The sequence below is a fragment of the Moschus berezovskii genome, chromosome 15 (assembly GCF_049115385.1).
Source record: "Moschus berezovskii isolate FMDL1 chromosome 15, NW_MosBer_1.0, whole genome shotgun sequence".
In the NCBI taxonomy this organism is placed as follows: Eukaryota; Metazoa; Chordata; class Mammalia; order Artiodactyla; family Moschidae; genus Moschus; species Moschus berezovskii.
In genome coordinates this window covers 31,750,601-31,769,139 of record NC_142474.1, presented here as the reverse complement: position 1 = coordinate 31,769,139, position 18,539 = coordinate 31,750,601, and the positions used below count along the sequence as shown (strand labels likewise).

General features: G+C 44.9%; 1 protein-coding gene across 1 annotated transcript in view; it reads right to left on the bottom strand.

Annotated features, from left to right (window-relative positions):
• Positions 1–18,322, bottom strand: part of TMC2 (transmembrane channel like 2) — a 77,634-nt gene extending 59,312 nt beyond the window's left edge. The window contains 4 exon segments of the mRNA XM_088843656.1: positions 13,476–13,628; positions 16,978–17,296; positions 18,122–18,196; positions 18,199–18,322. Coding sequence (XP_088699782.1) covers positions 13,476–13,628; positions 16,978–17,296; positions 18,122–18,196; positions 18,199–18,322 — 671 coding nt within the window.
• Positions 18,323–18,539: the final 217 nt, after the last annotated feature.

The window sequence follows — 18,539 nt, the reverse complement described above, 5'->3', positions numbered from 1 at the left end:
TTCAGACTGTGTCCAGAAACCGAGAGCCCTCAGAAGAACAGAGGGCCCTGCTCAGAACTGGATACAAACTCTAAGGATCGTTCACTGCAAACAGACCAAGCAGTCTAACAATTTTGATGGATGCAACAAGCTTTTTTGGATCAGTAAAAGTGTATAAATAATCACAACTAACATTTTTATGCAAATCCTTTTACATCTGTTATCTGTGATCCATGTGCTTCCTTACTAGAAATAGTGGTTGGTTTATGGAAACACTGGTTCTTGCCCTGCACTTTCCAACTGTTGCAAATCCTCTTTTTTCTTTTTGGTCACACTGTGTGACTTGCAGGATCTTAGTCCCCAAACCAGGGATTGAACCCATGCCTTTGGCAGTGAAATTGTGGAGGTCTAACCACTGGACCCCCAGGGAAGTCCCTGCAAATCTTCCTTCTGTAGGGTGCTCCTGCCCGCTCCTTTTCTCCTCCTTTCAAACAGGGAACTTCATGCAAGCTCATCTCTCCTCTTCCTCAAACCAGATGGTGTGTGATAAATGAAGTGAAAAGGCAAAAGAGGTGGGATCCTTTGCTCTGTGGAAACTTCTAGGGGCCTGAATCTCAAGGTCACTTTTGAGAGGTGGTTATCAACCTCTCAGGCCCCTCTAGCACTCAGGAGAGGAGGAAGCCATTGAGGCATGGCTTTCCTGGGTAGCCACCCACAGACAGCACTTCAGGAGCCCCTCACATTGCCCTAGAAAGATCCTCCTTGTTGATAAAGTGGCCCAAATAACAGCTTGAAAGACACAGTCAGGGTGGCCAGTGATTACTGCTGGGAGAAAAGGGGTTTACTGTGTGGCTTTAGCGCCAGAGAGAGCCAGGCAAGATTCTGTGCCTCCTGGGGTGGCAGTTTTCATCTAGAAATGGGCATGATGTTATGAAATTTAAATATGTGGATGCAGACCATGTGAGCACAGTGGTTTCACTTAGCAAGCAGTCACTCTTCTCCTTCTGGGGAAATAGCAGATCCTAAAGTGGACAGCTGATAAAGAGTCTTTGCTAGTACAGGGGGCTGCTGTGAAGGGCCTTCTGTTCCCCAGGGGCCTGGACAAGAGACTCAGCAATGTAGCCTTCCACAACAGGGATACTCTGAAGTTGACCCAAACTATCTCTCAGAGAGACCACATACATCCAAAAACCCAGTGCTGGTGAAGCAGATCAGATTCAAAATCACACTTAATTTTGCAATGCAGAGGTACAAATAGACACAGGGCAGCCTGACTTTGACAGCATCCTTACAGAGCTTTGCTGTCCCATGCAGAACACTGGGAAAGTGTATTGGTCAGCCAGAAATCCAGAAGACATCTAGATTAAGGTAGGGGACACAGATGGCCAAAGAGAGGTGGCCAGAGGTTGGAGATGGCCTGATGTTGAAGGTAATTTGGGTTATGCTGGTTTGGTGTTTCCCTTTGCCTCCAAGCAGTTTTTATTTTTCAGTTGTGGAGGCAAAGATCAAACAGATGCTGAGCTCACTGAGTGGAAACTCAGATAAGCCAGGCCTAGAGATGTCACTGAATCAATCTAAAGGCACTTGAGGCTAATCAAGCATATCTGACTTCCCATATGTTTTGGTTTTCAACTATGTCAACAGATTTCTTGACATTCCTCCCTTTAAAATGGAGAAATGAATTTTTCTCCCCTTGAATGTGGGTCAGACTCAGCAATGTGCCTCCAATGAATAGAAAGTGGTAAAAGTGACAATTTATGACTTCTGAAACTAGGTGTTGTGACTTCCCCCTTGAAATCTCCCTCTTTTGGAAGAAGCTAGCTGTCTTGTTATGAGGATACTTAAGCAGCCTATGGAGAGGCCCATATGGAGAGAAACTGGGGCCCCTACTAATAATCAGAACCACCTTGTCATCCATGTATATGAGCAACCTTGGAAGTGGCTTCACCAGCCCCAGTCATCTGAAGGCTGAAGCCCTGACCAACATCTTGATTCAACCTTATGACAGACTCCAAGTTAGAGCCGCCAGCTAAGCTGATCCTGAATTTCTGACTGACAGAAGATAACACATGTTTATTACTGCTTTCAATTATTAAGTTTTGGGCTAATTTATTACATAGCACTGGAAAATTAATAACCTGTAGAATCCAGACAACTGATCTCTTTGGTGCATATACATTTAGGATTGTTCTGTTAGCTTGGTATATTGACCCTTTTATCATTATGCTGTTTTTTGTTGCTCAGCTGTGACCAACTCTTTGCGACCCCAGGGACTGCAGCATGCCGGGTTTCCCTGTGTCCTTCACTATCTCCTGGAGTTTGCGCAAACTCAAATCACACTGAATCAGTGATGCCACCCAACTATCTCATCCTCTGTTGTCCCCCTCTCCTCATGCCTTTAATCTTTCCCAGCATCAGGGTCTTTCCCAATGAGTCGGCTCTTCACATCAGGTAGCCAAAATATTGGAGCAACAGTTCTTCCAATGAATATTCAGGGTTGATTTCCTTTAGGATAGACTGGTTTGATCTCTGTGCAGTCCAGGAACTCTCAAGAGTCTTCTCCAGCACCACAGTTCTAAAGCATCAGTTCTTTGGTACTCAGCCTTCTTGATGGTCCAACTCTAACATCTTTACACGATCACTGGAAAAAACCATAGCTTTGATTATATGGACCTTTGTCGATAAAATAATATCTCTGCTTTTTAATATGCTGTCTAGGTTGGTCATAACTTTTCTTCTAAGGAGCAAGCATCTTTTAATTTCATGGCTGCAGTCACTGGGAGACCAAGAAAATAAAGTCTGTCACTGTTTCCACAGTTTCCCCGTCTATTTGCCATGAAGTGATGGGACTGAAAGCCATGATTTTAGTTTTTTTGCAAGTTGAGTTTTAAGCCAGCTTTTTCACTCTCCTCTTTCACTTTCATCAACAGGCTCTTCAGTTCCTCTTCACTTTCATAAGGGTGGTGTCATCTGCATATCTAAGGTTATTGATATTTCTCCCAGCAGTCTTGATTCCAGCTTGTGCTTCATCCAGCCTGGCATTGCCCATGATGTACTCTGCATAGAAGTTAAATAAGCAGGGGACAATATACAGCCTAGATGTTCCTTCCCAGTTTGGAACCAGTCCGTTGTTCCATGTCTGATTCTAACTGTTACTTCTTGAGCTGCCTACAGGTTTCTCAGGAAGCAGTAAGTGTTAGCCACTCAGTTGTGCCCAACTCTTTGCAATCCTATGGACTGTAGCCCACCAGGCTCCTCTGTCCATGGGGTTCTCCAGGCAAGAATACTGGATTGGGTTGCTGTTCCCGTCTCCTTGGGAGCTTCCTGACCCAGGGATCAAACCAAGGTCTCCTGCATTGCAGAAAGATACTTTACCATCTGAGCCACCTGGGAAGCCTAGGTAAGGTGGTATTCCCATCTCTTTAAGAATTTTTTGTAGTTTCTTGTGATCCACAAAGTCAAAGGCTTTAGTGTAGTCAATAAAGCAGAAACAGATGTCTTTCTGGAATTCCCCTGCTTTTTCTATGATCCAACAGATGTTGGCAATTTGATATCTTGTTCTTCTGCCTTTTCTAAACTCAGATTGTATATCTGGAAGTTCTCAGTTCACATACTATTGAAGCCTAGCTTGAAGGATTTTGAGCATTACCTTGCTAGCATGTGAAATGAGTGCAATTGTGCAGTACTTTGAACATTCTGTAGCATTGCCCTTCTTTGATATTGGAATGAAAATTGACTTTTTCCAGTCCTGTGGCCAGTGCTAAGTTTTCCAAATTTAATGGCATATTGAGTGCAGCACTTTTACAGCATCACTGTTTAGGATTTTAAATAGCTCAGCTGGAATTCCATCACCTCCACTAGCTTTGTTTATAGTGATGCTTCCTAAGGCCCACTTGACCTCACACTCCAGATGTCTGGCTCTAGGTGAGTGATCACACCATCGCAGTTATCTGGGTCATCAAGGTCTTCTTTGTACAGTTCTTCTGTGTATTCTTGCCACCTCTTCTTAATATCTTCTGCTTCTGTTAGGTCCATACCATTTCTGTCTTTTATTGTGCCCATCTTTGCATGAAATGTTCCCTTGGTAGCTCTAATTTTCTTGAAGAGATCTCTAGTCTTTCCCATTCTATTGTTTTCCTCTATTTCTTTGCATTGTTCACTTAAGAAGGCTTTCTTATCTCTCCTTGCTATTCTTTAGAACTCTGCATTTAGAAGGGTATATCAAAGCCTTTGACTGTGTGGATCACAATAAACTGTGGAAGATTCTGAAAGAGATGGGAATACCAGACCACCTGACCTGCCTCTTGAGAAACCTATATGCAGATCAGGAAGCAACAGTCAGAACTGTACATGGAACAACAGACTGGTTCCAAATAGGAAAAGGAGTACATCAAGGCTGTATATTGCCACCCTGCTTATTTAACTTATATGCAGAGTACATCAGGAGAAACGCTGGGCTGGAAGAAGCACAAGCTGGAATCAAGATTGCCGGGAGAAATATCAGTAACCTCAGATATGCAGATGACACCACCCTTATGGCAGAAAGTGAAGAGGAACTCAAAAGCCTCTTGAGGAAAGTGAAAGAGGAGAGTGAAAAGGTTGGCTTGAAGCTCAACATTCAGAAAACAAAGATCATGGCATTTGGTCCCATCACTTCATGGGAAATAGATGGGGAAACAGTGGAAACAGTGTCAGACTTTGTTTTGGGGGGGCTCCAAAATCACTGAAAAGGCAGAGGCACCAGAGATCAAATTGCCAACATCCGCTGGATCATGGAGAAAGCAAGAGAGTTTCAGAAAAACATCTATTTCTGCTTTATTGACTATGCCAAAGCCTTTGACTGTGTCGATCACAATAAACTGTGGAACATTCTGAAAGAGATGGGAATCCCAGACCACCTGACCTGCCTCTTGAGAAACCTGTATGCAGGTCAGGAAGCAACTGTTAGAACTGGACATGGAACAACAGACTGGTTCCAAATAGGAGAAGGTGTACGTCAAGGTTGTATATTGTCACCTTGGTTATTTAACTTATATGCAGAGTACATCATGAGGAACGCTGGGCTGGAAGAAGCACAAGGTGGAATCAAGATTGCCGGGAGAAATATCAATAACCTCAGATATGCAGATGACACTACCCTTATGGCAGAAAGTGAAGAGGAACTCAAAAGCCTCTTGATGAAAGTGAAAGAGGAGAGTGAAAAGGTTGGCTTGAAGCTCAACATTCAGAAAACAAAGATCATGGCATCTGGTCCTATCACTTCATGGGAAATAGATGGAAAAACAGTGGAAACAGTGTCAGACTTTGTTTTTTTTGGGCTCCAAAATCACTGCAGATGCTGATTGCAGCCATGAAATTAAAAGACGCTTGCTCCTTGGAAGGAAAGTTATGACCAACCTTGATAGTATATTAAAAAGCAGAGACATTCCTTTGCCAACCAAGGTCCGTCTAGTCAAGGCAATGGTTTTTCCCGTGGTCATGTATGGATGTGAGAGTTGGACTGTGAAGAAAGCTGATCGCCGAAGAATCGATGCTTTTGAACTGTGGTGTTGGAGAAGACTCTTGAGAGTCCCTTATACTGCAAGGAGATCCAACCAGTCCATTCTAGAGGAGATCAATCCTGGATGTTCATTGGAGGGACCGATGCTAAAGTTGAAACTGCAATACTTTGGCCACCTCATGCGATGAGTTGACTCACTGGAAAAGACTCTGATGCTGGGAAAGTTTGGGGGCGGGAGGAGAAGGGGACGACGGAGAATGAGATGGTTGGATGGCATCACCGACTCTGTGGACATGAGTTTGAGTGAACTCCGGGAGTTGGTGATGGACAGGGAGGCCTGGCGTGCTGTGATTCATGGGGTCGCGGAGAGTCGGACACGACTGAGCGACTGAACTGAACTGAACTGAACTGAAAATCACTGCAGCCATGAAATTAAAAGATGCTTACTCCTTGGAAGGAAAGTTATGACCATCCTAGATAGTATATTAAAAAGCAGAGACATTACTTTGCCAACAAAGGTCCGTCTAGTCAAGGCAATGGTTTTTCCCGTGGTCATGTATGGATGTGAGAGTTGGACTGTGAAGAAAGCTGATTGCCGAAGAATTGATGCTTTTGAACTGTGGTGCTGGAGAAGACCCTTGAGAGTCCCTTGGACTGCAAGGAGATCCAACCAGTCCATTCTAAGGGAGATCAATCCTGGGTGTTCATTGGAAGGACTGATGCTAAAGCTGAAACTGCAATACTTTGGCCACCTCATGCGACGAGTTGAGTCACTGGAAAAGACTCTGATGCTGGGAAAGGTTGGGGGCGGGAGGAGAAGGGGACGACAGAGAATGAGATGGCTGGATGGCATCACCGACTTGATGGACATGAGTTTGAGTGAACTCCGGGAGTTGGTGATGGACAGGGAGGCCTGGCGTGCTGTGATTCATGGGGTCGCAGAGAGTCGGACACGACTGAGCGACTGAACTGAACTGAACTGATCTCTCCTTTTCCCCTTTTGCCTTTCACTTCTTTTCTGTTATTTGTAAGGCCTCCTCAGACAACCATTTTGCCGTGTTGCATTTCTTTTCTTGGGGATGGGTTTGATCACTGACTCCAGCAATCTGTCCATAATTCTTCTGGCACTCTATCCATCATATCTAATCTCTTGAGTCTATTTGTCACTTCTACTGTATAATCATAAGGGATTTTATTTAGGTCATGTGGTTTTCCTGGCTTAGTGGTTTTCCCTACTTTCTTCAATTTAAGTCTGAATTTTGCGGTGAGTTCAGTCAGCTCCTGGTTTTGCTTTTGTTGACTGTATAGAGCTTATCCATCTTCAGCTGCAAAGAATATAATCAATCTGATTTTGGTATCGATCATCTGGTGACATCCCTGTGTAGAGTTGCCTCTTGTGTTTTTGGAAGAGGGTCTTTGCTATGACCAGTGCATTCTCTTGGTAAAAGTCTGTTAGTTTTTTTCCTGCTTTATTTTGTACTCCAAGGCCAAACTTGCCTGTTGCTCTAGGTATCTCTTGACTTCTTACTTTTGCATTCCAGTCCCCTATGATGATAAGGACATCTTTTTTTTTTGATGTTAGTTCTAGGTCTTCATAGAATCATTCAACTTCAGCTTCTTTGGCATTAGTAGTTGGGGCATAGACTTGGATTACTGTTATTGAATGGTTTGCTTTGAAACGAATCGAGATCATTCCGTCATTTTTGAGATTGCACCAAGTGCTGCATTTTGGACTATTTTGTTGATTAGGAGGACTAGTCCATTTCTTCTAAGGGATTCTTGCCCACAGTTGTAGATATGGTCATCTGAATTAAATTTGCCCATTCCCGTCCATTTTAGTTCACTGATTCCTAAAATGTTGATGTTCACTCTTGCCATCTAATGAGATGTGTCCCTCTATAACCTTGGTGATTTTCTTTACTCTGAAATTGACTTTGACATTTACATAGCTTCTCCTATTTTCTTTTGGTTAACTTTTGCATGGTGTATTTTCTGCCATTCTTTACTTGCAACTTATGTATATCATATTTAAAGTGAGTTTCTTATAGACTGCGTGTACTTGGGTCATCTTTTAAATCCAGTCTGCCAATCTCTGTCTTTTAATTGCTATATTTAGACCACTAACATATAATTATTTACATGTTACAGTTTAAATACATCATTTTATTTCTTGTTTTCTGCTTTTCATTTCTACTTGCCTTCTTCCCTGTCTTCCTGAACATTTGTTTAGAATTCCATTTTGTGTAACCTGCAGTGCTTTTGAGTATATAAATTTGCATAGCCTTTTCAATAGTTGCTCTAGGCATTACTATGTGTTGGCCTATATCTATCATCCATCTATCTGTTATCTACCTATCTATATGTATTATCAAAACCTACTGATTCATTTTACTAGCTAGAGTGAAGTGTGGAGCCTTATTTCTCTTTATGTCACTTTATCCTACTCATTTATAATGGTCTTAACTATTTCCTCTGCATTTTTGAGAATCATATTAGGTTATGTTTTCATTTTTGCTTCAACTGTCAAACATAATTTTAAAAATCAAGAGGAGAAGGAAAACACATGACATTTCCCAAGATTTTTTCTCTTACCATATTCTTTCTTCCTGATGTTCCAAGATGCCTTCTTTTATCATTTCCTTTATGTTTAGAGAACTTTCTTTAGTTATACTTTAGGGTAGACCTGGTGACAGATTCTTCTAGTTTTCCTTCATCTGAGAATGTCTTGATTTTTCATTTATTCTTGAAGGATGTTTCTGCTGGATATATAATTCTGGACTGACAATTCTTTTCACTTAGTACTTCTGTTCTCCATGGTTTCTGATGAGCTATTTGCTGTCTTTCTATTTTTTTCTTTAGTAATGCATTGCTTCTCTTAGACTCTTAAAAGTATTCAGAAGTTTGACCATGAAGTGTATTAGCATGGATTACTTTAGATTTATCTTACTGGGGTTTTGTTTATTCTTGAATACTTAAGTTTTGTCAAATTTGAAAAATGTTCAGTTCCTATATATTTGAAGACTTTTTTCTAGCCCCACTCTATCTTCTTTTGACACCCCCTTTTTTTTCTTTCATATCTAGGGATTTGGAGGAGACACCAAGGTTAGATTTTTTAAAAATAATCCTACATGTCCCTGAGGCTCTATTCACTTTTCCCCCCAGACTGTTTTCTTGCTATTGTTCAGATTGAGTGATCTGTCTTGTTCTACCTTCACTGATAATCTACTCAGCTTTCTCCATTCTGCTGTTGAGCCCATTCAAACATTTTTAGTTACTATATTTTTTACTTCTAAAATTTCCAGTTGCTCTCTTTTATATTTTCTATCCATTTTCTGATACTATTTCTTTGTGTGTTCATAACTGCTCACTGAAACATTTTTATGATGATTTCTTTAAAATCTTTGTCAGGTAACTCTAACATCTATATCATCTTGATGTTAGCATATGTTGATTATCTTTTATCATTCAGTTTGAGATATTTCTGGTTCCTGGTATGATGAGTGAGTTTTCAATTGAAGCCTAGACATTTGGGAATTTATGTTATGAGACTCTGGATCTTACTTAAATCTTGTGTTTTAGCAGGACTTCTCTGACACTGCGTCAGTAGGTAAAGGGGGATGCTGCCTGTTTACTTCTAGGTAGAATTCCAGATTACTCACTTGGCCTCCTTTGACACCTGGGACTGGGCTGGAGCTCCTTGTTACTGGTGAGTCAGGATGTGAGTTCGGGCTTCCACAAGCCTTCTACTCATATCATCCTGGTTTGAAGGTATAATTTGTTACTGCCTGGTTGTGGTGAAAGTTCATGCTCCCTATGTGGTCTCCACTGACACCACAGGGAGAGGGAAGGTTTATTACTACAGTGGGTATGAATGTCCCTGCTCCTCACTTGGCCTTCTCTGATAATTTACTGATGAGAGCATTGGGGTACCATGTTAAATCCTGGCAACAAAGGAAATATAGGCTTCCCAACTTGACTTTTGCTGCCAGGAGTGGGGCTAGAGATGTTTTTTGTTTATGGTGTTTGGTTGGAGAAGGATTGTTTTCATTGACAAGTATTCTGTCTTTTCTGGTCCTTTGGCTAGTGACAGCGGACTTTTCTTGAGGTGTTTTTGTGAGTATCTATCCATATTTTGGGGCTGCCAGCTTCTCCAATATCTCCAGTATCCAGTTTGTATACATAGATAAAAAGGAAACCTAGAACTTGATGGCCTGTCATCCATTTGACCCTGAGGTCCTTAGCCAGTCTGCTTTCTTCTCTCCACCTTCCTGAATCTCTTATGTTTGCTTTACACATAATATCTGGGGTTGCAGCTGTGCTTCATGGGAAGACTATGGAAAAGTATGTCTATTGCATCTTTTTGGAAGTGGAATTCTTCAGATCTCTCTGAAGAGAGCAAGCACTTTGGCTAATTTTCTAACACACTGGGTTTCTGACAAAGCTGAGTGACACACCAAATTAATTCTATGATTAAAGCAAACATCCCTGACTCAAGGGATGTTTTACCAACATCAACAGCCTGCCTTGTGCCATTATTAATGTGCATCACTAGTGAAGTCTCTGATTCATCTTTCTTCCCTATCCTCGTTTCTCAGGGTTTAGCACAGTGTCTGGCACAAGATGTTCAACCATTAATAATAGCAATAACTACTATCTATTAATTGTATATTACATGCTTGGCCCTTAAAAAAATATTTTGAATTTGTCAAAACAACTCTGAAGGTAGATAATATTATTCCCAATTTACGAAAAAGGGCTGTGAGGCTCAGAGAGGTTAAGGGAAGGAAGCCAGCCTGAGGGGGATTGAATAGCTAGTCAAATCACCCAGATATGGTAGAAGTGTGAATGCAGGCTTGCCCCAGTTCACTGCTGTTGCTCTTTATCCCTTACCACCCTTCTTTAATTGTCTACAACAAGTATGCCAAAGTCAGCCAGCTGCCTGAGTCGGCCAGAGACTGGGGTCCCCACACCATTGCTTCTAAAAAAAGATGTAGTCTGGGGATGCTATCGGCAGATCTGCAGTTGAAGACTTTATTTCCAGAAGAAGAAATCATACAGGAGGCAAAGGGGTGTATTCTAGAATGTCTAGGAATTCTAGAGAGGCAATTACAATTTAAGAGTGCAAGTTCTGGAGACAGAATTCCTTAGTTCAAATTCTGGCCAGGCCTCTAAACTCTAAACTGCGTGGCCTGGAAAAATTACTAGATTGCTCTGTGTCTCAGTTTGCCATCAGTAAAATGGGGACAATAACAATAGTACCTACATCACAGGGTGATTAGGAAGATTAAATGAATTTTTACACATCCAGGCTCAGAACAATGTCTGGCACATAGGGAGCATGCAGCAAATGTTGGCAAAATATAAAAAAGAAAGAAATTAAAAGATGAGTAAGACACAGCTTTGCAAACTAGAGCAGCCAGTCAAGTGAGGGATAGGGCCTTAAGGCTCAGAGAGGTGGTAACTAATTCAGCCTGAATGCAGGAGGGGCAGTAGGGACTTCCCTGCAGAGGCAACACTTGGCCTGAGTCTCAAAAGGTAGGACCTAGCCAGGCGGGCAAGGCAGAGGCATCACTGGAGCGGAGACCCAGAGGCTGGAGAGCCTGAGACTTGAGCCTGGGATAGGGAGCCTTGCAAGAGGGAAGAGGAAGGAGGGCAGGCTGGAGGGATGAGATCACTACTGTCAGGAGGACTTGCTCCAGTGGGAGAGTCCTTTCAGCTTCTCGGGCCTTAACTACTTCCCACCCTGACCACGAGCAGAAACTCTGCCCCTAGGCCTGGAGGAGATGCAGACTTCTCCTCTGGGCAGCTCAGGGATTTTCATGGTCCCCGAGAGTTCCAGTCAGCTGGAGATCACATTTCCATAAGCAGCAAGGTTGCTCTTTTTCCATTGTTAATAAAAGATGTATCCCGGTGACACCTGAGTGGGATGAGGTACTGTTAGAGTGACAGATGGAAGGAGGAAGAACTTGGCCCTGGGGGAGCAGGAAGAAGAGACTCAGAAAAAGGGAGCTGGAAAGGCAGACAGCCCACTGCCTGAAGTTGTACCTACCGCTCAAACTCTTGCTACCTGTGACTACCTGCTGCTGCTGCTAAGTCGCTTCAGTCATGTCCAGCTCTGTGTGACCCCATAGACGGCAGCCCACCAGGCTCCCCTGTCCCTGGGATTCTCCAGGCAGAACACTGGAGTGAGTTGCCATTTCCTTCTCCAGTGCATGAAAGTGAAAAGTGAAAGTGCAGTCGCTCAGTCGTGTCTGACTCTTAGCGACCCCATGGACTGCAGCCTACCAGGCTCCTCTGTCCATGGGATTTCCCAGGCAAGAGTACTGGAGTGGGGTGCCACTGCCTTCTCCGTGTGACTACCTAAGTTTAAATAAGTTAAAATAAAACAGAAATTCAGTTTCTCAGCTGTGCTACTTTCTAAGTGCTTACTAGCTACGTGTGACTGGTGGCTACTCTATTAGCATAGAGTTAGAACATTTCCATTATCTCAGAAAGTTCTGTTGGTCAGCACTGGCCTGGAGGCACTGTGGGGAGGCATTTCTTCCAGCAGCTGACTTTGAGAGAAGGTAATAATTCTAGGGGCAGTGGCGGGTGTGCTCAGTCACTCAGTCATGTTCGACTCTGCAACCCCATGGACTGCCAGGCTCCTCTGTCCACGGAATTTTCCAAGCAAGAATACTGGAGTGGGTTGCCATATCCTCCTCCAGGGGATCTCCTGACCCAGGGATAGAACCCACATCTCCTGCATTGGCAGGCAGATTCTTTATCACCTGGGAAGCCCTCAACACAGTGGAGTAAGCTCTATTTACCAGATTACTTGTCAGGGCTGGACCCCATTTGCACAGCCAGCATCTTTGCTGTGCCTTGGAGCCACAGAGAGGCTGAAGGTCAAAATATGGCTGCCAAATTGTTCTGTGATAAAGGGTGTGGCATTTGAGCAATGAGGAAACTCAGGTGTGAGAAGAGCTGAGGGAAATAGCTTTACATAGAGGGAAGGAGGAAGGGAGTCACCCAATCTTATGGCAGAAAGATTGAGGCAGGACTTGGGGGAAGACGGTAAAATCAGATCATAGTTTTCTAGTAGAAACATCCTGCTTTTTCAAAACTGCAGCAGAGACTGAAGAGCCATAAAATGAGTGATGAGCTGGCTGGTCATATGGAAACCAGGGAAGCAGCTGAGCTGAAAATAGGATTCAGGGGCATGGGCACACGGCCAGGCAATATTTATGGAGTGTCACTGCAAGCTTGGCCCTGTGTTAGGCCTCTGGGACACAAGTGTAGCTAAGACAGCCCATCCCCCTGCTCTTCACACTGCAAGGGTGAGTGTGTGACAGGGGGAGAGATTCTGGTGCTTAGAGAACACAAGAGAGGTAGGAACTTGTTGAAGCGGGGGATCATAACTGCCCCCCGACCCCACCACCACCAACAAGGAAGGCATGAGCTTCCCTGGTGGCTCAGGTGGTAAAGAATCTGCCTGCAATGAGGGAGACCCAGGTTCGATCCCTGGGTCAGGAAGATCCCCTGGAAGAGGGAATGGCAACTCACTTCAATATTCTTGCCTGGAGAATTCCACGAACAGAGGAGCCTGGCGGGCTACAGTCCATCGGGTCTCAAAGAGTTGGACACAACTGAGCAATTAACACACACACACATACAAAGAAGGCATGTCTGTCTGGTTGTAGGGGAAGCGCAGAAGCCACCAGATGGGGCGGGGTGTGAGACAAAGGGGTGACGAGGCAATGGAGACAGGGTGTAGCCTAAGGGCCATGATCCTCCTTGTCTCCTACTAGGCCTGGCTCAGTGCTAACCAACAGCAGGGCCGGTGGCCAGTCGTGTGTTGGGGACAGGGGGACCGAAGCAGGGTGGAAGGGTAAACCTCCATTCTTCTTGAGCTCTTTTGGGTGGAGAGGAGGGGAGAGGAGAAGGGATTCCCAAGCCCATCAGAGAAGCTGAGCCTTCTCAACTGGGAGAGCCCTGGCCAACTGCCACCACTCACCTGAGCTCCGCCAGCTTCCTCGCCATGGGCCAGGGCTTGCTCCGCATGCTGGCGATCAGCTTCTTCTTATCTTCCACCTGCTCCAAAATCCGGGCCAGTTCCTCCTCAGACAGAGACTCCCCACTGGAGGTGCTGGAGGCCACAGAGGATGACCTGGAGCAGAGGTGGGGTGGAGTGGAGGAGAGTGGGGAGGAGGGCAGGGTCCTCGGGGATTCTGTGGGATACAAGGAACCCCACTGGAGATGCTCCCAGCTGCCACCTTGCACAGGTCTGCCCTGCTCAGAACCCTCTGAGACTTCACCCACCTGGCAGAGGAGGCCACTACTCTTCCTGCAGCCCAGAGTGTCTTGAGGGCTGCCTCCCCAAATTCCATGACTCTGAATTCTACCCACACAGGCATCCTCACTTGTGTAGGGTTGCCCAATGGAAATGTATCATAATTTTAAAATTTCTAGTAGCTATATTATAAAATAACATGAATATATTATTAATAATTTTAATAATACATTTCATTTAACCCAATATATTAAAATTTTATAATTTCAACATATAATCAGTGAAAAAATTATTAATGAGACAATTTAAATCCTTTTTGTACTGTCTTCAAACTCCAGTGTTCATCTTGTACTCACTGAGTGTCAATTCAGACATGACATTTTTATTGAACATATTTAATCTGTATTCGGATTTCATAAAATTCAGTTGAAAGAGTAGATTCACATATCTAAATTGTTTTAGACATACTTAAAAATTTCCTTATAAATGAATCAAGTAATAGAATATCATTTTCCTTTGATGTTCACATCTGCACTGACAAAACTGTCTTTTTTTGGGGGGGTGAAATGCTTTGGTTTCAAAATTAAATCAGCCTCAAAACTACATCTGTCTGTCCAAGTAAATTTACTAATTCTTGTTGTGTGTGTGTGTGTGTGTGCGCGCGCTCAGTGTGTCCAACTCTTTGCAACCGTTTGCCCACCAGGCTCCTCTGTCCATGGGATTTTTCAGGCAAGAATACAGGAGTGGGTTGCCATTTCCTCCTCCTGGGGATCTTCCTGACCCAGAATTGAACCTGCATCACCTGCATTTCAGGAGGATTCTTTACCTGCTGAGCCATTGGGCAAGGCTAATTCTTGTTTTAACTCAGTAGTATTAACATCAGATTAAAGTTAAATTGAATTAAAAGTTCAGTTCCTCAATCACAGCAGCCACATTTCAAATGTGGCTAGTGACTACTGTATGGGACAGCATAGCTGCAGAACCCTTTCATCTGGAGGGTGTGATGACCCTCACCATCTCACAAAGACTGTGCGCTTAGCTGCCACAAAATCCAAGTTCTTGTCTGTGTGGCTCATAGCCTCCTTCACTCATAAAAACAGTGACTCTCAGCTGAGTTGGCAGCAACTGACAGGGGGTGAGAGAGGGGCTGGAGAAGGGTTCTCCTGGGCAGCCTACTTAGCAAGTTTCATAATTGGAAATATCAGGATGTGGACTTGGGTTACCATGGGCTTTAGAGACCAGTTTGCAGCAGACCGAGTTTAGCTTCTGATCAACTCCTGAGGAACAAGAAGAGGTCATAGGAATGAGGTGGAGAGCAGGGACCCCAGGTCTAGAATGCTGGGAAGCCTAGAGCACAGGGGCTTTTAGCCACGCCTCACGCACACCCCAGGACATCTGCCCTTGAGTCTCTGTATAAGGTGTTCCCTCAGTTTGGGTGGTGGTGGAAGTGCAACATTCAGTCACTGTTCAAATTCCACCTGGTCTTCAAAGTCTTACTGAAATGTTTACCTACTCTGTAGAGGAACCCCAGCCTCCCAGGAGTACACTCTTCATCAAATCCTTGCTGGTATACATATTGCTTTCTGTTTTGTGCTATGATGATGGCTCAGATGGTAAAGAATCTGCCTGAAATATGCAGGAGACCCAGGTTTGAACGCTGGATCGGGAAGATCCCCTGGAGAAGGGAATGACTGCCCGCTCCAGTATTCTTGCCTGGAGAAGTCCATGGACAGAGAAGCCTGGTGGGTTACAGTCATGGGGTCTCAAAGAGTTGGACACAACTGAGCAACACTTGTGCTATGATAGCTGATAACCCTGTCTTATTTCCCATGTCAGACTGTCAGCCTCTGGGGAAGAAGGCTGGATATTTTTCATCTCTACGCCCTGCTACAGCATGAATCTGAAAATGGCACAATTGAGTCCTTATCCCTTACTTTGCATCTGCCTTCCAGACAGGATGGGACAGCCTCCTTCTAAAGTTCAGGACACTCTGCCAATGATGTATTCAAGTTCTCTCTAAGTTGCTAGGGGCACCATGCATCCTTTATCCCATTAGCTCAGAGCTAGGGACAACCAGTGGAGAAGGCAATGGCAACCCACTCCAGCATTCTTGCCTGGAGAATCCCAGGGACCGAGGAGCCTGGTAGGCTGCAGTCCACGGGGTCTCACAGAGTTGGACACGACTGAAGTGACTTAGCAGCAGCAGCAGGGACAACCAAACAATAGACAAAGCCCTAAGGGAGCCAGGGATGGCTGGCAGGGGTGATGGAAGAAATCAGTGGCCCCTTTTGAGGGCCTTAATTCCCCTCGATAAAGTTGGAGATGTACAGTGGAACACCTGAGTGAGGGTGTGGGCAAATAAGGTTTATTAGAAATGGGTGGAATGAGTATCAACTTTTTGCTATAATCCTAGTATCTCTGTTTCCAAAGCCTCTTTGCCCATTATCAATGGGGATTCTTAAAACATCCTGAGAAGTGATGCAAAGTAAAGTGGAAGAGGGAAGCAAAGAGAGGGAGATGGTTCATCAAAATTGGCAGCAAAGCAATGAAACTAAAATCCCAACTTGTTGATTCCATACACTGACTCTATCAATTAACCCCCCATGTGCCAATGCTAATGGAACAAAAGAAATATAGCAAATAAACCCCCCAATCCTAGAATTTCAGAGCTGGTGGGACTCTTGAAGTTCTTCTAGATCAAAACCATATTTCACAGAAGAGGATGCAGGTCAGGTTGGGAAATGGCATGCTTAAGCCCTCTTATGACTCCTAAACTCAATTTAAATTTTTTAATTTTCAATTTTAACTAGAAATTTAGAATTTTTAATTTTTAATTTTAAATTTCTCTCAGCTCCTCTTCAACAGCTGTAGTGAGTCGCCACTACAGCTGAAATTCAGGAGATTTGGGATCTTGTCCCACCATGCCGCCGTGTCACCTCCCCATTCACAGCCTCCACTTGCACCTGCCCTACTGGAAGGGTTTGGGACAACAGTGCGCAGGGCCACTCCACCTGGGATGAGTGTGATCCGCATCCCGGTTAGCCCCAGCGGTGAGCTGGGCAGGGACGAAGGTAGAGGCAGAGGGAGGCTGGAGAGAGCAAGGGCCGTCCATTCGTGGGAGGGGGTAGGAAGGATGATGGCACCTGACCCTTGTCAAGGGAGGAAGCAGGGCTGGCAGGAGGGAGAGGGCGAATTGAAACGCGCCTGAAGTCGGGTCACAACACACCTGTGTTTCTTCAGCTGCTTCCACGTCTCTTCCTTCCTCCGGACCTCCTTTTCCTTCTTTGAAGGAGCTCTCTGCTCCCTGAGGGAAGCCCTCCCATCCTTCTTCCTCCTCCCTCGGCAGGTCTTCTCTGCTGACCGCCGCTCCCGGGCCCCCGGCAGCTCCAGGCGTCCCCTGCGCTCCGCCTGCTTCCTCCGAGGAGACCCGGACCCCGGGCTGCCCCCGGCCCGCTCCTTCTGGCCTGGCTGGGCTCTGCGCCTGCCTGGCGCCTTCTTGGCTCCATGGGTCCGCCTCATTGAGGGGCTCCTCCTGGACCTGTCACCTGCAAGGGCAGAGAATAAGTAGTTCTGGCCTCATGGGCCTCCTCCCCAGAAAAGTACCCCCAGCTGTGAGAAATCAGATATTCAAGAGGCTCCCTTTGAACTCCTCTGGTGGTCCAGTGGCTAAGATTCCTCGCTCCCAACCAGGGAGCCCGGTGGGATCCTTGGTCAGGGAACTAGATCTCACCTGTCACAACTAAGAGTGAGCATGGCAACTAGAAGATCTTTCATGCCCACAACTAAGCCCTGGGGCAGCCAAAATAAATAAATAATTTATTATTTTTTTTTTAAAAGATGCTTCCTGGAGCTTACCGGTTCCAAAGGCCCACTCTTTCAGATAGAGCCTCTGGTCTGGGGTGAGAGCTAAGGTCTCTCTCCCCTGACCAACAGGCACTCCCACACTCTCATCTAAACCTCAGCTAGAGACCCAGGCCTTCCTCTGCTTGGGGTGCAGTCCACTGGGGTCACAGCTGAGTCCTCTCCTTCTGCCCAGGGCCAAGGCCAAGCGTGGGCCTCTGTTTGGTAAGGCTGGACCACTGGCCCGCTGGCTGCACTCTCCAGGGGCTGTCCCTTTATGTGTCCTGCCTGACGTGAGAGACAGGACAGGTGTCAGAGCCTATCCTGTTCCTCAGCACTGCCCCAACTTTGATGCTGTTATTTTTATTTTTTTCCACAGTATTTGTTAATTGTTTACTTATTGAGAGACTATTTCTCACCCCAGATAGTCATAGTTTCATAGTTCAGGAACACAGGAAAGAAACAAACTTCCATGGAACTCAACCTAAAGAAATTCTTTGTATTCCAAATCACTTTGCACTCTGAGATACCAGCCTTCCTCATCTCCTCAAAATCTTTCATGGAATCATAATTTCTGTAGAAATCTGCATATGCCTTCTTTCTTTGTCAGCCACAGCAAACTTATAGAAAGTTGCAAACCGCAGGGAGACCATGAATGCTCCAACAAAATGAAATCGCAGACGTTTGGCCAGGAGGCCACGCATCTGAGGTTTTGCCAAAGCAGTAGACATGGTAGTTTTTCTTCTCGATGGCTCAACCGCAACGTCCTTTCAGGATGGAGAAATGGACCTGATGCTGTTATTTTAAACCACTCCTTTATAACACTGGCAAAGGCCTGGCTAAACAGAATCTGCTCTACGGTATGATCTTTCTGCAACAGCTTGCCCAACCCCTTGTTTAAGCACAACTATCCTATCTGGGCATTTACAACATTAAACACAGGAAAAA